At 46.1% G+C, this 22,366-nt stretch overlaps 1 protein-coding gene across 1 annotated transcript in view; it reads left to right on the plus strand.

Annotated features, from left to right (window-relative positions):
* Window positions 1-1,040: 1,040 nt before the first annotated feature.
* The window catches only part of Lpin2 (lipin 2), a 48,829-nt gene continuing 27,503 nt past the window's right edge, over window positions 1,041-22,366 (plus strand). The window contains 3 exon segments of the mRNA XM_051153691.1: window positions 1,041-1,274; window positions 17,491-17,691; window positions 22,049-22,144. Coding sequence (XP_051009648.1) covers window positions 1,170-1,274; window positions 17,491-17,691; window positions 22,049-22,144 — 402 coding nt within the window. The 5' untranslated portion in view covers window positions 1,041-1,169.

Consider the following 22,366-nt stretch of genomic DNA (forward strand, 5'->3'; position numbering starts at 1 on the left):
TCTGTCTGAGGTGCTAGCACTGTAGCCTGAAGCTACAGGATCACTGGGGCTGCCTGGCTGTCAGACCAGTTTTAAGTTTAGTGAGAGGCCCTGACTCAAGGAAATAAGAGCAGGGTAGCGAAACAGGACACATGACTTAGTCTGCGTTTGCATGTGTGCACATGTGCACGTCCAAGCATGTGCACCTGTACCATACTTTAATACACACAAGATGTAGGGAAAATCCCCCAAATCAGCCTGTATTTAATTCAGAATATAGACTATCATTTCAACGTACACATCACAACTTCTTCACCATTTTTCATACCAAGTCTTCCAAATCCAGTGGCAGTCTTCACTTACAGCTTGTTATAGCATTTAGTACTAACCTGCTTGCAAATTCAGTAGGCACATGGTGGCTGGAGGCTATTTGTGATGAACTGCAGAGTCTTAGAAAGTGGCTCTAATACATGTTTTAACTTATAAATCAAGTATAGTTTACATGTATCTCGTCCATGTGTGTGATGTGTCTCAGGGTTTTAGAAAAGTCTGAGGCTGCGCTGTAGTGCTGTCCTGAGAGCTGGCAAGGAAACAGTAGGAATTGCGTGTTACTTTGTCACACTCTTCAAGTCTAGTTTTGGTCTTTATAGAGCGCTGAGCCAGGGTATGGCCCAGATTTTTGAGAAAGACTGGGTCATGCCAGTTTAATGAAGTGAAAATACTTCGTAGCTGGACTATGGTAGCAGCGATGCCGTCTAAGCATGTGTCAGTCGTGTCCTTTACTTGTGACATGAGTTTCCCTCCTGTGTGTGGCTGCTGTTACGTCTGCAAGTGAAGATGTGACGGCTTAAGGACTCATTAACTCAGTCCCTGTTGCGTGTGCTGGAAGCTGTGGTTGGCCATCTTGTGATTGGGCAGGACTCAGGACCTATCAGTGTAAACATATGGCAGCCTGCCCGTGCCCTGGCTTATCTTTTTTGGAGAGACGGGGCTGAGGCGTTCGGAGCAAATCTCATTGGTAAAGTTGTGTGTGCATTGCTTTTTTTTTTTTAAAAAGACCTGTTTGCTTTCAGTTTTCACTATGTCCCTGTCTGTGGCAGTCAGCTCTTGGTTGTCCACAGAATAACTTTTTGTTCGTTGGTGCCTTCACCTCTGTAGAGTCATGCTTAAAAAGCTGCTTCAGTTTTAAGATGTTTTACCTAGAAGATAACAGTGAGGATGAGGAGAAGGTTGAGGGAAGCTCACTAAGCAACCCTGCAGGTGTTTACCGTGGCAAGGCCCCTCCTGGCATTCTGGTGAGTTCTATTCATCCACGCCTCCCTCTCCTTGCTTGAGGAGCAGTCTGCATGGCTGAGAAGGAATGGCACCCACTAAGTAACAGTGGTGAGTGCCCTTTGTTTGGAAACGTATTGTTGTGGCACCTTTCTAATTTCAGAGTGTTACGTAGAACAGAAATGTTCTTTCTTTATTTACGATGCCTGCACTTGTCCTTGCCTTTCTGCTATCTACCTGTTGTTATTTTAATAACCAATAAATGTCTTCCTTTAAGCCGAGAACTTGTCTAGGACTAGATTTCAGACTAATGTGTTGAGTTCTGTCCTTGCATCTTAGCGTGGTTGTTGATGGATTAGAAGTCACTTAAGTTTTATGGTTTTTATTGTCCTGACCAAATCTCCTGAAAGGCTAAGCTAGTTTTAAAACTGGTGTTTTGTTTGGGTATGTGATACAAAAAAATGACTGTAGGCTTTCCCTTTTAGGACTATAAACAAACAAAAATACACTTGAAATGTTGAAGGGGTGGGTTGTCTGAATTTTTAAAATTTAGTTTTTTCTTGCTAGAAAGTACAAAGTAGAACATAGCTTCTTCTAAGTTTGAGTTCTAAAATTCTGCTTTAAAAAAGCAGTTAGGTGACATAATGATAATATCATTTGACTCTGCTTGTGGAACCTTAGAAAAATAATGTGTTTAAGTACTACTTTAATTATTTGTCTTTGTCTTTGTTTGTTATGGGTCTTGGTATGTTGCTCACGCTGGTTGTTCCAGAGGCTGGCCTTGAACTTACAGCCCTCCTGTTGCGTAGGCCGGCCTTGAACTTACAACCCTCCTGTTGCAGCGCTCCTGAGTGTGGGGATAACAGCCTTACACTAAGCCCGGCTTACATGCTTATTTTAAAGCAAGGTAGAGGCTAAATAATTTTACATTCAGATATTCTGGAGTTCCACATGAAAGTACTGATGTTGTGTCTTCTCACTGAATTTAAATTACATTGGTTACTTTTTTTTTTTTTTAAAGCAAAGTAAGGTTGAATATTTTATGAAAGTCAGCATGAAGTCAACAACAACCAAAAAAACCAAACAAACAAAACAAACAAACAAACAAAAAAACCCAAAACATTATTTCTGAAACCTGTTTACCTAGTTGATTTTAGTTTTAAAGGTATAAGAATACTTATGTTGCCTTGAAAGTTTTGCCATATATGGTGTGATACTTGTTCTTGGGTTAGGGGTCACGGTGTCCATGTGCAGACTTTTCAGTTACTAGTAACAACAGTGCTTAAATAGGAATATAAGGCAGGTGCTTCTGTGGGAGGTGATTTTATTTTGAAGTCTGTTGTAATGTAAAGGGTATGTGCGTGTGCATTTGTGCACGTTTGTCTTAAAGGTCAGTGGAGATATTTCTGAACCATTTAGCAGCAACATGCAGACTAGACCACCTCTTTCCGTTCTTTGAGGTCCTGCTGGTGTTTTCAAAGGGAAGGCAAAGATGTTTGCTGAGGCTGCGCTTTCTTAACAGCTCCTCTGTGTCACTGATGGTCCCTGAGTCATGACCTCTCCCAGCAGAGTGTTCTGAGTGCCCAGTGGCTGGCATGCCAGATGTGAGATCTGCTTCATAAGCTCTAATGATTATCTAAGAGTTTGACTTTCGAACGAACATGGGTGCGTGCATGAAAGAATCCTGACTTTTAAACTAACCAGAGCTTTAAGTACTGAATCAGACAGAAGGATAGTAAGGCAAGAAGAGGCCTCGTTTTTCCTGGCTACTAAATTTGCTAAGTGGGTTTGGAGTTCCATTTTTAAAGTGAGGTCTTCGCTCCACTCTCTGCAGCTGGTGACACAGTGAGCTGAAGCTCTATGGCTTTTCTCCTCCACTTCGGTCCCTTGTGTTTCAGGAGGAGTGCTGGGTGTTGGCTTGCATCTGAGAGAGGGTTCTAGAATATCTACACAAAGTATGCTTTGATAGGACCTCAGGCTGCTGGGTTGGTCTTGAAGGAATTGGACACAGCTCTTTAAAGGGTCTAAAGTTAAATTTTTCACCCTGCGTTTATTTTATACCATTTGTGTATTCTAACCCAGTTCTACTGAATTACAAAAGCCACCCAGTTCTGAAAAAGAAAACTATAGAGTTGCTTTTACCTAATTGAAACGGCAAGTTTTTTTTTTTTCATTGTTTCATATTTTATTGTAGAACTTTTTTTTCTTCTTCCTCGAACCCTATTTTGTATTCCAGAGAGGCTATCTAAATTTCTTACGTAAGTCATAGTCCTGCCAATGTTGGCTCTGTGAAGCCATCACCCTTGTCCCTGGCGCTGCTGGTGGGCCGTCTTAGCTCACCCAGTAGTCTGTTTGTGTGGTGTGAGCATCTCCAAGTACGATGGCTCTTAGGCTAAAGAGACAGAAGAGGATGGGTGGGGAGTTCGAGGCCAGCCTGGGCTAAAGGTAAAACTGTCTCAAAATGAAAAACAAACAGAAAGAAAAGAACAGTCCCCCTAAAGTGAACCTGGTAAACCCAAAGAGAGGGTTGTGTAATCACAAGCACAAAGTGACCTGCAAACAAGCAGATCTCATCAAGGGCACGAGGGCTGGGATTGTAGAGGTCGCCTGGTGTCCTGTATTCTTATGTGCTAACAGCACAGCACATAGCTGTTAAAGACCAGACCAATTCTCAGTCATGATTGAAATTATATTGGAAAAAATGCCTTCAAGGCCAATAAAGCAGAAAAAAAGCATCAAGTGTCACCTTCAACTTTGGGACTTGATAGCTTGCCTCTGGTCATCAACTTGAAATAAACTGACATTTGGGGTTGTATGCTGGTCCTGGGGACTCCTCGGGGGTCTCTGTGTGCAGCCAGGGCCAGAACACAGGACGTGGATCCCTGCTAAGCCCTGCTGCACTTTCCTCGCATATATGAACAAACGGAAGCAGTAGGGAGACCAGGAATTGGGTTTTGATTTGGTTTTAGTATGCATCTTACACACACGCGCACGCACACACACACATGCACACACACTTTTTCTATTTCAGAATTCTCTCTGTTGCCATGTGCCCTCAGTTAATCTCTTTCACCTAAACAAATGACAAACTTAGAATGTCACTAAAACCAAATTTATTTTAATTGAAAGTGTGGTTTTCCTTCTAAAGCAGATTCTGTTCTATCAGACTTACTGACAAGGAAGTCCTCAGCCTGGAGCTGTTGAGACTGTCACTGTACTTGGGGCCTGCAGTGTGAACAGCTGCTTTCTTTGTAGAAGTGCCGTGATGCCCTTTAGACCCAGTGTAATTGGTGTGGCTAATGCCATCTGAGCTTTACCCAGTTACCATCAGATGCACGGAAAGACCTTCAGCCTAGAGAACTGACTCTGTGGTACAGTTTCTCAGCGTCAGCTTCACTTAGCTGTAGTATTTGACTAAGGATCTTTTTAAGGGGATGGGAGAAGGCAGGAAAACGGAAGGAAGGAAGATGAATGAGGCTTAACATACCTTTCCCTGGCCCTACAATCTACATGAGTATTAGCCTCATTTATAGTCACAGTACAGCCTGGTACAGTCTAATATTCACAGAGGTTGTTGGTCCAGGAGACTGTTGACTCTAAATGAGTCCTATTAATTCTTGAGTTAGAGGTTAGTGTGTAAATAGGAGGAACCTCCAGGAGAGAGGGGTGCATCCAAGGAGATTGCACATTGCGCCACCAGTGTATTTGCAAACCATCCTGAGGTAGATGGTATGATTTCTATAACAAGTTACTAAAATTGGGTACTTCATGTGGAAGCCAAAAGATCAGACTTCTGTGTTTATTTTAGAGATCTTATGATTATTAATGGTCACTACCAAATATAGGTTAGTTGTACAATTATCATGATGCAGTTGACTGTTTAAAATTGGGACGAGGGGGTGAGAACTTACCCCTTACAGCATATATTTCTGACCATAACATTATATCAAAGTCTACTGGTAATAAAAGCCTGTCTTATGCTAGCATGTGGAGAATCATTATGGCCTTTGGGTTTTTGTGTGTGTGTGTGTGGTGTAGTGGGTAGTTCAAGACAGGGTTTCTCTGGCTGTCCTGGAACTCACTTGGTGTAGACCAGGCTGGCCTTGAACTCAAAGAGATCCTCCTGCTTCTGCCTCCCGAGTTCTGGACCTGAAGGTGCGCACCGCCACAGCCCATTCATGGCCTTCTAAGCCTTTTGAAATTTCTTCATGTGCATATGTCTCTGAAAGTCCCTAGATAAAGTGAGAAGACAATGGCGTGCCAGGAGACCTGAGTGGGCCACTTCTGAGTAGCCGCTTGACTTGAGGAAGGAGGCCTGTCCTCTCTGGGCCCTGGTTGTCATACCTGACACAGTCCGTAGTGTATGCCTTGTCCAATGCTGAGGGCTAAATACTCATTTGGAGAGGTGAAGTTAAAGCACCTTGGGTCACATGTGGAGTCAGGGATATCTGTGAGTAAATAAAGTAGGTCTGTGCTTTGAGCATCAGTGCATATCTCACTGTAAAACAGGAGATTTCTTTAAACAGTGACTCCTCTGAGCACATTGAGGAAATCTTAAAAATAATAGCTGCAAAAACAGATTTTCACAACTACATCTAAGCAGTACAATTCCCATTCCTGTGTGTTTAACCAAATAAAATACTATACACAAATATTAGTGTTAGCTTTGCCTTGTAATTGTCCAGAATGAAGAACACCCAGGGTGAAAGGATAAACTAGAATACATTTGTACCACAGAATAATACAAACTACTAGCTGAGCATGGTGGTGCTCACCTTTAATCCCAGCACTCAAGACACAGAGGCAGGTGGATCTCTGTTGTGATTTCTAGGCCAACCTGGTCTACATAGTAACGCTGAGTCCAGGTAAACTACATAGTGAGGTCCTGTCTCTAAAACCAAACCAATAAAACAAAATCCCATAACAACAACAACAAAACCAAAAGAAACCACTACTAATACATATCACACTCTTAGAAAAGAATCTTAGATTCATTGTGATGAATGTAAGAAGTCACTGTATATTACATAATTTTGTTTGTACAGTCAGGAGAAGACAACACTATGGACAGAAAACTGGGAGCTGGAGGAGCAGGGCTCAGCACACGGGGCAGTGGAGGACTTGGAGGAGGGGCAGTCTGATTGTTCTGTGCCTTGATTGCTATGATTATACAGGTGCTTACTTAAAATGCACACACCCTAGCACCCATGTAATACCTGACACATCTCCTGGCCTCCATGCAGACACACATACACAAATACATACAGACATCTTTTCTTAAAGCACAGAGAACTATATACTATGAAAGAATGAATGTTACCGTATGTAAAGTCTATTTTGAATAGTCCAAAGTACAACTATTTGAAATCTTAAAATTGTATTTCAGAACAAAGTCAATATAAACATTTAGCTGAAGATTTTCCTATGCAGATAATCACTCCATAGGTTGACTTAATAATGGTTTGATAGCTTTTGAAATCTTAAAACATTACATTTCCTGGTAATTTACTTCTTACTTACATTTCCTCCTATTTGCCTTCACCCGTTAGATCTCCTGTGCACACCTCATACAGTGGGCATGACGACTGGGTATTCTGAACTGCATTATCGGAGCTTCATTATAAGACATTGTTCTACAGATGGAAATGAGAGAGATGGGTGACAACATAGGGACAGAGCTTGATTGTACGGTGCTATGACGACATAAACAGGTCTGGTCATGTCCATGTTGTGGGAGGGGAGGCCGGAGTTGATAACCCCTCTCCTACGCTGCTTGCCGTGCTAGAATCTACTCATTATTTTGAAATCTAAAGATATGTTCAAGAATAAACATACAGTTTTTTTCTGCTCTATTCCAAATTTGGTTACTAAAGAAACCACTCTGGTACACCGATGAATGTTTAAGCTGTACTCTATGGATTTAAAGTAAGTAAAAATAGGGCTGGCTCCCCGAATTACAGTGATTTCATCACTCATAAAACACTCCCTGAGGTTGGCCTTTTATTTCTAATTCAGCCGTTGCATTGTGTTCTTTTAAACTCTTACTTCTTTTGCTGGGGAGATGGCTCAGTGTGTAAAACACTTGTCTTGCAAGTGTGAGGACCCAGGTTTGAACTTTACTCAACCTATATAAAAAGACATAAGCACACATGTTTGTAATCCGAGGACTCTTATGGCGAGATGAGAGGCAGAAACAGAAGAGTCTTGAGAAGTGCATGGACCTGTCAGCCTGACATGAACAGCAGCGAATGGGAGGAGAAACTGTCTTAAATTAGGTAGAAGATAAGGAATGACACCTCTGGCCACTGCATATGTGCACACTGTACTCACAAACACACGAGTTTCATTTGTCATAAAATATTGAGGTCAGCCCCACTGAGGTTTCAGTGAGACACTGAACTCCAGAGTAAGCCTTAGAGGGCAGGACTGCAGCCGTCACAAGCACAGGAGTTTCTGAGCCTCATGTTGGTCAGAACCGTAACTGACCTCCGAGGCCCACTGCAGCTCAGTAGGGGCCTGACCAGGAGCACATAACTCTCAGCTGCTCAGGCTTGATTCTTCTGCAGATGGTCCAACAACCACCCTGAGAAACAGAGACTCAGGGAAAATCCTTGCTTCCTTCCCTCAAGTGGAGCTAGGAGGAGTTGATGTCTTCCGGGCTCCCCACAGCTCATCTCTTCCTGGGAGGAGCATTTGGTGTCTCAGACACCAGATCAAAGATTCTAAAAGTCCCCTGTGATAAAGGCACAGAACAGCTGAATGTGTCATTAGAGTTAGTTTTTTGACAGATTAATTGCAGGTGTAGCAAAGATTAGTGGAGACCCTTAGCTCTCTCTCACCTGAGACTAATTCCCTAACTGGCTTATCTTCATAACTAGTTAATAAGAGCTTTTGTAATTGAAGGAAACTTCCATTTTAGAAAGTGGTAAATGTTTTGATCATGTATAGTAATAACGTTCTTTAAATCAAACTGTAACGGGAAGTTCCTTGCGACATCTGCTCTTTGCTGTTCATCATTCAGCGATGCTCACTGCATCCAACCCTGTCAAGGTCCCTGAGCCATGCTCACTGCATCCAGCCCTGTCAAGGTCCCTGAGCCATGCTCACTGCATCCAGCCCTGTTGAGGTCCCTGAGCCATGCTCACTGTATCCAGCCCTGTCAAGGTCACTGAGCCATGCTCACTGCATCCAGCCCTGTTGAGGTCCCTGAGCCATGCTCACTGCATCCAACCCTGTCGAGGTCCCTGAGCCATGCTCACTGCATCCAACCCTGTCGAGGTCCCTGAGCCATGCTCACTGCATCCAGCCCTGTGGAGGTGCTGCTTCTTTGCTTAGTGTCTGCCCCAGCCAGCCTCACCTCTGACAGGCTGCAGTTCCCTCCACCTTAGAGCTAGACAGGGCCTCATGCTGTGTCTCCCAAGAATGACCTAGAATTCCTATCTTACTGCTGCTCCCTCCAGAATGCTGAGGTTGTAGGTGTGTGCCTGGCTCCTGGCTCCTGCTTCTGTCCCCTGGAACATCTCTCTGTGTGATCTGCTGGCACCATCCAGATAGCATCTGGCACCCATGGGATGCACTTGTCCTGGAGCTGAGGTTGTGTCAGCTCATGTGTGCCCTTCAGTCTTCGTTGCTTGACCACATACTACACTGTTGTGCCTGCCCAGAATTACCAGCCAGGGTCCCCGCCCCCCATGTGGTCCCTCAGACTTATTTCTATACCTAGAGCAAGTATTTTTTGCATCCTGACCCTTTCTTGACTCTCCCAAATAGATATTTCTTTTCTCTTCTCTGGTCTTCTTAAAAGTCAGTAAAGGGCTGGGCAGTGGTGGTGCATGCCTTTAATCCCAGTATTTGGGAGGCAGACGTAGGTGGGTCTCTGAGTTCAAGGATTGCAGAGTGAGTTCCAGGACAGGCAGGGCTACACAGGGGAACCCTGTCTAGAAAAACCAAAACAACAAAAAAACTAAATCAAAGTCAGTAAAGGGACTGGCAGTGTGGCTCAGTGGCAGAGCACTTAACATTGAATACTTGATTGCTAGGGTTTTTTGTTGGTTGGTTTGGGTTTTGTTTGTTTTTTGAGTTTTTTTGTTTTGTTTTGTTTCGAGACAGTTTCTCTATGTAGCATTGGCTGTCCTGGGATTCACTCTATAGGCCAGGCCAGCATCGAACACACAAAGATCGTCCTGTCTCTGCCTTCCTGAGTGCTGGGACTAAAGGCTTGAGGCTCTACTGCCCAGAGGTTGCTAGGTTTGATCCCACCACCATTAAAGGGAAATATGACCATTACAAAAGCATTATCCCAGTACGCACTGTAAGCTGAGACAGCATTTGTCTTGTTCTCTTGGTGGATGAAGGCCGGTGTGTGTGTGTGTGTGTGTGTGTGTGTGTGTGTGTGTGTGTGTGTGCGCGCGCTCATGTGTGCATGGGGGCATCTCTTTGAATCTCAAGGACTTGGTAAGAAGGAGGCTCTCAGGTTTTAACTGAAAAATTAGCATTCGCCAGCAACAGGCAGGTAGAGCCGATATTTGGTTACTGACTACAAATCTAATGTGTGTCTTAAAGGAATTACAGTTGCTACACATGCGTGTTTCAGAGTTAAACATGCAGGGTTTACTAGAAGCACTTGTCCTGCGTAAGGTTTCTACAAACTTCCTTTTCATTGTGGCAGAAATGTTTGTCTTGAAGTTTTTGTTCAGGAAGTTGCTGGAAGACACTGGGCTTAATTTACAGATGCTGTGCACAGTGAGTGTTTCCTGTAGCAAAAGAGAGGCGCACTCAGTCACACCATGCTGCACGGCAGGAGAGGGCCTGGGAGCTCGTGAGGGTCAGGAGCACTGGCTTCTACATACGCAGCCAAGTGTGTGTGTTGCGCAGTCTTGATTCCAGGAGAGTAAGTGACTTGGACGTCTGTTCTGTGGTAGCCCTTGGGGTACGTGGGGTGGGGTGGGGTGGGCTTGGATGGTCCTTGTGCTGTTCCTGTTTCTTGTTTTATAAAATAACGAACATTGGAAAAACAAACTGGCACTTGTTGTGAGGGAGAAATGACTTGGAGGCAGCTCCTCCCAGGAAGCCAGGCTCGCTCTGTCTGTCTGTCTGTCCTCTGTGGGGCTGCACTCCTTTCTGTCCAGCTTGCCACTTCCTCCTCCTCTGCTGTCCTCACCACAGTGGCTGGGACACTAGACATGTTATGAAGCATCTTCATTGGTTCACACAGGCTGTAGGAAGGTCCTCGGCTGACTGCGGCCAGTCCGGGAGAGGCCACATGGGCGCTGCAGCAGATGTTGCTCTGGGCACCACTGCCCCTTGCTCCATTTCGCCCTCACCGTTCATAAAGTATTCGTATCTCTAGTATCCTGGGATTGTTGGAGAATAATGTCAGGATTTAGCACATGGTAGGTTTAGCCCTCAGCGTGTGTTTGTCTCAGAAATGAGTGGTGCTGGCTTTGCAGGCCTGTGTTGTGTTTCTTACGCTTTCGGCTGTGAGCCTAGCCTTTAAGGGCTGAGCCATCTCTCCAGCCCCTGTGTGTTGTATTTCGGAAGGCCGTGTGAGGTGTGCTGTGAAGTTGTTTAAAAAGTGCACCCTTGAGGAGTCCTGAAGCTGTAAGGCTGGGAGCGCAGACAGAAGCAAGGTGTGTCACTAGACAAGGGTCCTGGTGTCTGTGTCCTGGAGTAGCTAGACATCTCTTCGCTCTGAGCATGTTTGTCACATCTGTGAGCAGAAGGTTAAGACAGAATAAAGCAATCTCTCCCTGTCCCTTGTGACCATGGTGATGCTCTCAGGCAGTTCCCCTCACCGGGGGCTGTTTCCAGCGGGAGTGTCGGTAGCCACTGCTGCCTGGGACCAACTGGCAGCACTCAGAGTAGGGATGGCAGCTTTGGGCTAATTATAATCTCATGTTTTTGTGGCCAAATAAAACTAAATAAAGCGTTACAGTTAAATTGCTGAAAACAGATCATCCGCACTGAGAAATCTGGGAATTTGAGTAAAGCTTGTATCGTGGTTCCTCCGGCCAACGTGAAGCTTAGAGATGCTTCCAGGGACTCGAGCTCTGACTCAGACTTGCCTGACTGTCCTCCTTGCCACTTGTGCTTTTGGCCTTGGCTGCTTCCGAGCCTCAGTTCTCTTATGTAAATAAGAATAATATAGCCCTGATCACGCATATTAGTGAGAGAGGTGAAGTAAGACCAGTGACGACCGCGCTCGTGAGGTGAAGATGCATGACAGCCGCGCTGTGCCCTCGAGAGGGATGCAGCCGGCCACTGTCAGTGGCGTGCAGAGGGATGCAGCTCGCCAGGGTCAGTGGTGTGCAGAGGCAGCTCCCAACTCAGAGTATACTTGGAGCGTTTCAGAACCCATGCATTTTTGTACTTAGCTTGTTTCATTGGCTAGATCCTGTCTTGGGTAACTCTGTTCTTTAAGGATAATGGAATATACCTCCTTAAGACAAATTTGATAGCTTCTGTAGAATGCGCACCTGAACTTTCTTATAGTATGTTGCTTATAAACACCTGTTTCGTTTCATAAATGCTAAGCCCTCTTTAAGTTATATTGAACTTAACAAGTACGATTTAGTCTCCGTATCAGTTACTTTCCTGCTGTGGTGATAAAACACCATGACCAAGGCAGCTGATAGAACAGAGAGTTTATTTGGGCTCCCAGTTCCGGGCCCATCGCTGCTGGGAGATGCCAACACACAAGCACAAAGCAGAGAGCGTAAACTGCAGCGAGCAAGCAAGCAAGGGTGGTGAGCTCACAGAGCTCTGTCCACAGAGCTGCTCACACACCGCCACCATGGGAGGCTCTGGGAGGCCATGCCCATCCAGCTCCCCACACTCTGCTCACTAGGATTTGCATTCCTTTATTTAAAATATTTGATTAAAAGATCTGGCAGTAATCACTCTTGTATTTCCGGCGTGAAGAACTATTGAACCCATTGAGTTCTGTGTTGAAGGGCTGTTTGAACTCTAGTGTTTAAGTCACTGACAGACTGCTGATTGCTTCCGTTTCTAGGTAAGTAGTCAGTATCTCACTTTCTTGGGAGCGCCTCAGATTTAATCCGGCCCCGAGGCAGGAATCTAGACCCAAGCAGAAGCAGGAAGGTGTGCAGTGTAACTGTCTCTGCACTGTCTGTTTCGTCGTAAAAGTAAAAACAGACCTAAGTCGGTCTTGACATGAGTAAGGGTCACAGCCCAGAGTAATAATAAGAGGTCACTGCATAGAAAGCTCCCTGAGGTGCAGTTGTGTCATTGGAGGATAGCGGTATTTAGTGTGACTTCTTGTGTGCCATAAAAAAATAGAGTTGTTTGGGGAAGTAGTCTCTGTAGCTCTTAATTTTAGAGCTGAAGAGCTATGTAACATATTTAAGAAGACATTTAGGATGGCTACAATTTAAAAAATCATGGATGGTATCTGACCTAAATGAATGTGGATTAATCAAAAGACATTTATTTCTTACAATTCTGGTGGCTTGAAGTCTGAGGCGGCGGGAGGGAGAGAGAGAAGGGAGGAGAAAGTGTGGCTTGTAAATGCCTTGCTGTGTCCTCACATGGCAGAGTAAAAGAGAATTCTGCCTCTTGTCTTTACATGTAAGGACACCAGTGAGGGCGGGGCACTCTGCTCACACTCATGACCTCATCTAACCCTGATCACCACAAATCTCCAGCTCCAAATACCTTCCTTGTAGAGGTTAGGGCTTCCGTGTACACATAAGCATCCACGTGATAAGTCTCCCAGTACGTGTGAAGGTTCAGTTTCTCGATCTTAAAGTACTAGAAGGCCAGGCATGGTGGTACACACCTTCGATCCCAGCACTCTGGAGGCAGAGGCAGGTGGGTGACTGTGAGTTTAAGGTGGTGTAGTGTGCATAGTGAGTTCCATCTAGGACAGCCCAGACCATACTGTGAAATACTGTCTCAAAATAAAGTCTAAGTTGGGTGAGTGAGCTCTGTGAAAGTCACTGCTGCTAGAGTCACTGTGTAGGCAGCAAGTTGTTCCTGGCCATTTCTGGGGTTTAGTACATGTTAAAGTCTGGGCTTCCATGTATTTCTGTTTTCATAGCCTACAAAATATAAACCCAATGGCTTCATATCTGCCAAGAGAAAACAAGCGTCTTGACAGCCTGTATTTTTCTACATTTAGCAACTAGCTTTTACACAATAGATTTTCATGTATAGCGGCATTCTCTTAACCACAGTAATTAAAATCGTCCTGAATAGATGTTGTTAGACTTAATTATGGATTGCAAGCTGTAAGCTTGTTGTTTATGGCTGAATGTAGATGCTTAAAAGTGGCCATTCTCAGTTTCTTTTTTAAAGGTCTACACTGTTAGGGTCTTTTACAAACTGTAACACTCCTTTTGGCGTCACCCTCGTTGGTCAGCGGTACAGCACCGCTGTGTGCTGCAACAGACCAAGCAGCGTGCTGTGACCGTGTGCGACCGGAGGACAGAGAGCATGCAGAGCGTGCTGGGGCGGAGAAACGTTTCCTGGCAAAAGGTGATGCATGGAGCTACCTCCAAGTGAAAGTCACCTCAGTTCTAGTTTTGGAGACAATCTTAACGTAAAACTGTTGTAAGCCGTGACTTCAGACGTGGGGACAACAGCATACGTTTCCTTCCCTCTGACTGAGACCAGGGCTGTTCGATGCCAAAGTCAGACCCTTGCGGGGCAGAACAGTACATGAAAAGATGTTGAGCGTTGCTAGCTACTAAAGAGATGCAAAGCTTTGTATATTGCCATAGCTAAGTAAATAGTAACGCCATATTGTGTGAAGATGCCAGAGAATGTCACCTTGTGCACAGGCTGGTGGGAGTGTAGAGTGGGAGAGCAGTTATGGGAGCTGTGTGACTCCTGTAAACAGCTGCGCCTGCAGTTTGTTTGCATTCCGTGTACTTCTAATATATGAAAATCCATGTTCACACATCCTGTATGGGGCTTTGTCTGACCAGAGACTGCAGTTACTTGTCCTTTAACAAGTACAGAGGTTGTTTGTTTATTTTTGATGTAAGTCTATACCATGAAGTACTGTGTAACAATCAAATAGAATGCATTATTGATACGGCCATCTGGTTACGTCACCAGGAAAATATGAGGGCAAGAAGGTGGCCCTGAAGGCCACATGCTTTACTGCGCTGTTTCTGTGACTTCCTTCCTGAAATGGCAGTCACTTCAGAAACAGCCTACTAACGGTTGCCCAGGACTGGGCAGGAGAAGTGCAAGAGAGATCTGTGTGTGGCTTGTGGAGCAGCAGGGTCCTTGTGCTGATGGCCCACTCCATCCCAGGCCAGGTCTCTCTGTAGCCCTGGCTGTCTTGAACTCACTCTGTAGAGCAGGCTGGCTTCAAACTCAGAGCCTCCTGAGTGGTGGAATTAAGGGCGTGCACCACCACTGCCTGACATGCTCTGGTTCTTATCTGAGCCGCTGTTGACATCCTGGTTGTGATGTTTGCTGGTGCATCCCAAGTCCAGGATACTCGGGCGAGAGGACAGCCAGCCATGTTTTTTCTTAGAGCTCTGCAGATCTACACTGATCTCACAGTAGAAAGATTGGTTAATTTGTTATTTTGTGTCTTGGAGGTAAGAGTTCATGTATTCTAGGCTGTTCTTGAACTCCTGATCCAGAAATACTAATTTTAAAAATACAATGAGTGGGCTGGAGAGATGGCTCAGTGGTTAAGAGCGCCACCTGCTCTTCCAGGGGTCCTGAGTTCAATTCCCAGCAACCACATGGTGGCTCAAAAACCATCTATAATGTGATCTGATGCCCTCTTCTGCAGATAAAGCACTCATTCATATACAATAAATAAATAAATATTTAAAAAAAATACAATGAGCCAGGCCTGGTGGCAGAGGCAAGTGGATCTGTGTGAGTCATCCTCATAGTGACAAATTCCAGGCCAACCAGGACTAATAGTGAGACCATCTAAGAGAAAGAAAGGAAGGGGGGGTGGGGGAGAGAGAGAGAGAGTGCGCGGGCGCGCGCGCACGCGCGCTGGAGGTATGAGGTGGTTCCTGAGCACTCTCAGGGAGCTGTCCTCCTGGCTAGACACAGCGTGATGCCTCTTAGCTTGTTTATGCATCTAGCTTGCTGAGTGGTAGTTCATTTGATCGTTTATTCTTTCATTCAATAAGTAATTATCGTCAAAGATAGTGTCACACAGTTGTGTTGACTCTGTTTTTTAGCAATTAAACTTTATTATACAACCCAACTAGCTTATACAAGAAGGAAAGAGGTTAAAGGGACAAAAGAGTGAACCTTCCGGGACGGGTCCTTAGGTGTCTCTCTGGCCCGCTTGCTGGTCCAGCCGGTCCTCTGCTCCCAGCTGACTTTGTTGTTCTTTCTTCCCCAACTCCCTGAGTCACGTGGGAAGGACTGTCTTCTTCCCCCGGTGAGGGTCAATTAGAAAGACAGTAGTCCAGGTGGGGTTCCCAGGTCTGCTTCCTGAATTCCAGACCCAGGATGGCTCCACTCAGTCTGTCACAAGGTATTCATGGGGTGCCCCAAGGGTAAAGCCCGCCAAGATTGCTCCCACCTGTGACAAGGCTTATTCTTTCCCACACACTTGTAATACCGGCATTTGAGAGGCTAATAGTGGATGGTCCAAGTTCTAGGCCAACCAGGCCTACAAAGTGAGACCTTGGAGAGAGAGATTAGCGAGGTGTGGGTGCACAGCCTGTTTACCCGCCGTTCATGAGGCAGGCATGAGCAGCCTAGTCTACCTCTTGAGTTTCAGGCCAACCAGGACTACATAGTGAGACCCTGTTTCAAAAAAATAAAAATTTCAAAATTTAGATATTTGATATGTGCTTGATATTTGATATGGCCTTGCTGTCAAAGCCAAATCAACTATCCTAAAACCAAAGCTACCCATTTGTAATTGTTTCATAATTATAAAGGACTCCTCCTTAGGAGAGCATAGTAAATTTGATTGCTGGTGTACATTGCTCAAAGACAGCTCTTTGCTATGTGTAGTTTGAAACCTTGGTTACCTAAATACCCAGGGGTATGACCAGAGGTACGTGCCTGAGGCTGCTCAGCAGCTAGGCCCTGCTTACAGTCGTCTCTTCGTCTCTGCGTAGACTGTTGAGTAGACTCTATGCTGCCCTAGGCCCTGCCCATCTCCGGAGGGTAGGCTGGCTTATGTACAGATGGAAACTGGCAGGGCCCCTCTGTTCTCTCAGAGGCTCAGCACTTTGTCTCTGTTCCACCTAGGACTCACCTGACAACACAGAATGTCTCTCTAGAACTTGGCAGAGATGGAACTTTGAGTTTAGGGCAACCAAAGGTTGTTTAGAGATGCCACTGTGCGCACGGTTAATAGCTTATATGCGTTACTCCTGAAGTCCGGTAAACGCTGACTTCTGGACTAGCCTGGAACTGGAGGGATTCTCTGATCCAGCATCAAGGGGAAGCACTGTCCATGGATTTTGCTTTGACATAACCATAAGGTGTCTGCTAAGTGATGGAGTGTTCCACTGCTGCAACGGGGGCTGCCAGCTGCAGGACTCAGGGGTTTGTTTTGGTGTAGTTTGGGTTTTTCAGTGGAAGAATGGGGGTAGGAGGAAAAACCAGGTTGGGGTGTACCTCCCTCCTTTGAATTGCGGAGTTCTGGTGATCCTGACTTGAGTAGTGAGTTGAAGTTGTGGAACAAAACCCCCCTTTATGCTCTGAACATTGTGGGACACAAGCATGTGTCCCCCTGGATTATACTGAGGTGCTGAAGTAGTTTCCCTAGAACCTAATGAACACGTGCTGGGCCAGGAGCAGCTCACCAGTTTGTTAGATGCAGCATGTGTCTGAACTTTAATATTTCAACTGTCAGTTGTACCCCTTTCTTTGAGAAGGTGAACCTCTAGTTTCTCCTGGTGCTGATCCGCTGGACCTTTGCTGCTTGGCTGCTGTGCTCGGAGCGGATGCAGTAGGTCCCAGGCCACCTCGGCAGGAGGCAGCTGTGGGGATCAGGCTTCTGTAGTTGACACCCTGAGCTTTGGTGGAGGGAGATGGAGTCAGTGCAGGCTGTGACGACAGTCGGCCCCACCCTGGGGTATGAGAGGAAGTGGAACATGTGCAGCCTCCCAGCCTGAGCCGCTGTCCCTGTGCAGAGCCATGTGAGCATAGCGGCGGCAGCAGGAGAGGAATGGGTGCCCCGGAGTGCATGTTCAGTCAAAACTCTTTTTTGTTTTTTGATCATTGTTATTAGTTGTCAAATTCAGTGCTGACATCACATTTTTTTTCTTACAGTCTCAAACCATGAATTATGTGGGGCAGCTGGCCGGGCAGGTGCTCGTCACCGTAAAGGAGCTCTACAAGGGCATTAACCAGGCCACTTTGTCCGGGTGCATCGACGTTGTTGTGGTGCGGCAGCAGGATGGCACCTATCAGTGCTCACCTTTCCACGTGCGCTTTGGGAAGCTCGGAGTCCTGAGATCCAAGGAGAAAGTGGTATGTTGTACAGCCTGTGTTCACATGGAAATGGGGATCTGACGCCACTGCCGCCCCACCTGCCTGCTCTTACTCTGTTCCTCTATCTTAACTTGCGTGCTACTGAAGACAGTGGTAAGAAGCCAGATTTTAGGGATGGCTTTGGAAGTGGCTTCTAAACTCAAAGACATTACAGGAAGCTTCTCTAAACGAAAACGAAAATGAAATTATGAAGATAACCCTACATTGTTGAACCCCAAAACAAAACTGAAGATAGTTTACAAACGAGGAAGTTGGTCTTGTTTCGAAAAATAAGTGTTTCCTTTACTTAATACAGAACTTTACAAGAGTGTGGGGCCAGCAAGATGGCTCGGTGAGTAAGGCTGTCGCCATCAACCCTGATGACCCAAGCTTAAGGCCTGAGACCCACGTGCCACAGGAGAACACACTCAGAAGTTACCCGCTGGCCTCCACATGTGCCCTGTGGCTCGTGTGCATGCTTGGAAACCTTAACAAACAGAAGCTGTCTAGAAATAAAACAGTACAGCTGGAGGTGCTCGCATAGCGTGCACAAGGCCTACCTAAGCACTGGGGCGGCAGAGGCGGCAGGCCCAGGAGGTCAGGGCCATCCTCGGCCACAGCTTGAGACCTACGAGAACCTTTAGGCTTAGAGTTTTCAAAACCTATTTTACTTAGGGTTCTTAAATGTTTCTGCCTGCCTTCTACCCACTGGCCAGAGACAAAGGAGGAAGGAGGCTGGTAGGAGAAGGGCCGGTGGACCTGTTTAGAGTAGCTCCGTGGCCAGTTCCTCCCTGCGTTGTCAGGATACTCAGAGTGCAGCAGCAAACACCACACAGCCACGTGAACCAGTCGTAGTGGGGCAGTATAGCAGAAATAGCAAGGCTCTTCCCAGTTGGCAGGCGTCAGTGGAAGCAGCCAGAATTAGCTGGAATACCACAAGAGTTCTCTGGTGCATCTCTCTCTCTGAAGTGAAGACCGTGGAAGACCAGTGAAGCACTGCACACGGCAATGCAAAAGTGTCGTCTCTGTCTTTGGGGTTCTGTTAATAATCTTTTTAAACATCGTGCACCCTCTCATGTGTCTGCCTTCAGCAGAACATCATATGCCCTCTCATAGGTCTGTTTTCCACTAACAAAGGTCATGAGACTTTCTTCAGTGGTGGACAAACACTCCCCCAGCTCATATTTGGGACCAAAAAAACCCCCAAAACTTTTACTACAAGAACCTGTTACAGATAGATAGATAGATAGATACATACATACATACATACATACATACATACATACAGTAACTGTTATACTGATTATGAATAAGTAGACTAAGCTCATGTAATCAAGTGTAGATTATATTTGTTTAAAAGAAATTAATTCCCCAATTGAATATTTGTATTTTTCCTCTTTTGCTTTTACTGGCAGGGGAGTGTTGTTTGGGTTTTTGTTTTGTTTTGTTTTGTTTTTTTAAACTATCTTTTCCTTCAAGTATTGGGCAATAGGAAAGTTTTTGAAGTGTGTGTGTGTTGAGTTTTAAAATGTATTTGGCAAATTTTTGCTCCCCTTCTTGCTGGCCCAGGTGGAGATGTGTGTGTGAGGCACTAACAGGTGTTACTGCTGGCCCAGGTGGAGGTGTGTGTGTGTAGCACTGACAGGTGTTACTGCTGGCCCAGGTGGAGGTGTGTGTGTGTAGCACTGACAGGTGTTACTGCTGGCCCAGGTGGAGGTGTGTGTGAGGCACTGACAGGTGTTATTGCTGGCCCAGGTGGAGGTGTGTGTGTGTAGCACTGACAGGTATTATTGCTGGCCCAGGTGGAGGTGTGTGTGTGTAGCACTGACTGCTGGCCCAGGTGGAGGTGTGTGTGTGTGTGTGTGTGTGTAGCACTGACAGGTGTTACTGCTGGCCCAGGTGGGGAGGTGTGTGTGTGTGTAGCACTGACAGGTGTTATTGCTGGCCCAGGTGGAGGTGTGTGTGTGAGGCACTGACAGGTGTTATTGCTGGCCCAGGTGGAGGTGTGTGTATGTAGCACTAACAGGTGTTATTGCTGGCCCAGGTGGAGGTGTGTGTATGTGCACTAACAGGTATTATTGAAGGGTGAGGCGTCTGCTGATCGTTGTTGGATACTCATTTCCCTCTACTTAAGTGCAGGGTTTTTTGAAAGTGAAGAAAATGGTTTTCTCAAAACTGGACTTTTTTTTCTGTCTGAAAAAACATCTTTTTGGGGTGTTACAAAATCATTTTCCGCTGTATTTTCCAAGTTGCCTTTGCTTGACCACCCTTCGGAAAGCAAAAGCAACTACAGTCAGTTTCTACTCCAGGACAGTGTGGTCCAAGCATGGTTGGGGCCTTTGATACTACTATCCTTTCCATTTATTGTAGTGACACTGTTAGTGTTTTCAGAATGGAGTGGTTTCGAGGGGACTCAAGCCATGTGTGCCCTGAGTTTCTGTCTGTAAAATTTCTTTGGGGTTCTTCCCAGCAGGTCCTCCCACCCCATCACACCCCACTGTTCCCTGGAGCCAGGTTTCTGATTGAAAAGTTGGCTCTGCCTTTGGCCTTTCAGATGGAGCTGCAGTAGATGTGTGCAAGCAGGAGTCCTCCCTCGGTGGTGAGGGCCCTGCCCGGTCCGTTCTCTGCAGGCTTTGTAATCGGGGATTTGATTTCCTTGCCAGGCTACACAACCCTTAAATACCCAGTCAAAGTTAAATAAAGCCTTGTGAAAACCCTAGTACTTTTAGGAGCATAATACACAGGGCACAAGAAAAGAAAAAAAATTCTTCTTTCCTGTTTCCTTCCCTCATATCCTAAAATCTCAAGAGGTATATTTGGGAAGAAATTTATCCTATGAGTCACCAAAACACAGCTTTCTTACGACAGTAACACTTACGCCATGTCCACCTCAAAACACACTGGTGGTTTACATTAGCCTCTTGTCTCAAGTCTTTTTGGATTAGGGTGCGCTATTCATCAGTTTGTAAACTGACTAAATTTCCAGGTGTGGTGACACCTGAGAAACAGACCTGAAATCCTAACTCCCTTAAAGCTACTGCTTAGAGAGATGGACAGCTGTGCAGGATGAACAGTGTGTGGCAGAACCCTGGTCCCCAGGATGAACAGTGTGTGACAGAACCCTGGTCCCCAGGATGAACAGTGTGTGACAGAACCCTGGTCCCCAGGATGAACAGTGTGTGACAGAACCCTGGTCCCCAGGATGAACAGTGTGTGACAGAACCCTGGTCCTCAGGATGAACAGTGTGTGACAGAACCCTGGTCCTCAGGATGAACAGTGTGTGACGGAACCCTGGTCCTCAGGATGAACAGTGTGTGACGGAACCCTGGTCTCCAGGATGAACAGTGTGTGACGGAACCCTGGTCCTCAGGATGAACAGTGTGTGACGGAACCCTGGTCCCCAGCATGGGTGATGAAAGTGGACAAGCTCATGACACCCAAGTCTGGGACACCCACTTCAGCCAGGGCTGGTTGAGGAAAATTTCTTGATGCTGCCAGGGTGTGGGTTTCCCACCTTAGAGCTCTGCCTCTGCTGAACAATTCAGCTTCTTGCTCGTGCCAGGCAGCCAGAGTGAACCTGAGTGTGGTTCCCAGAACCCATGTGTGCTACACATGGCAGCATGTGCTTGCTGTGTCAACTCTGGGGAGACAGACAAACAACATTCCCTGGGGCTTTCTGCCCAGACAGCTACCCTAATAAGGCAATCCCCCAGTCCCAGTGACAGGCCTAGTCTCAGAAAGGTGAGCAGTGTCTAAGGACTTAAAACATAAGGTTGATTTCTGACTTCCATGCACACACGTGTATATATGCACACATATACAAAGATGCACATATGTATATATATACATACATGCACAAGTTAGATGTGTTTATGGCCATATGCCCACCAGGCTTCATTCTATGGCCAGGCACCTGCAGAGTTGGCGGAATGCCAGTGAATGACAGCATCTGCTATTGCACAGTGACCCGGGTTAGAAACACTAGCAGGGGATATGCCCACAGCTCACACAGGGCTACTGAAACATTTGAGTGTCTGAGCTCCACAGGACAGCCCCAGCTTACAGAGTACAGAGATGTTCCTCCCATTTCACAGTTGGCAGGTTAGGCTGGGCATGGTGCTCAGCCCCATAACCACCACACTTGATAAATCAAGAGCAGCGTAGGCTACATAGCAGGACCTTGCCCCAGGTTCTCCCTTTTGTGTGTGGGTGTCTGTGGGGCTAATAACAGTGTTTCTCTGGGGCTATAGCTCTAGAAACCTAGTGCCAAGTTTGGACTGAGAACCCAGAGTTTAGGTTTAGGTCAGCCTAAATGAAACACTTCCTTTTGCTAAGCCCTGCTTGTCTCCTCCTCAGATTGATATAGAAATCAACGGCAGCGCAGTGGATCTTCATATGAAGCTGGGCGATAATGGAGAAGCCTTCTTTGTGGAGGAGACTGAAGAGGATTATGTAAGTCCCCAGAGTCCCTGTGCATGTTGTGTCGCGCTTCTAGAGCATGTCTCAGAACAACTGGCCTGCTGTGTCCATGACTGTGTCAGTGATTCCTACTGGTAAACCAGCTTTCACCATATTTAAACTTAACTTCCCCAAAATAGCTCCACAGCTCTCAGGGTGTGGAGAACATGCAGGGAGCCCTTGTAGGACCAAGGGACGCTCCTGCGTCATGTCCAC

The sequence above is a fragment of the Acomys russatus genome, chromosome 12, assembly GCF_903995435.1.
Source record: "Acomys russatus chromosome 12, mAcoRus1.1, whole genome shotgun sequence".
NCBI classification, from domain to species: Eukaryota; Metazoa; Chordata; class Mammalia; order Rodentia; family Muridae; genus Acomys; species Acomys russatus.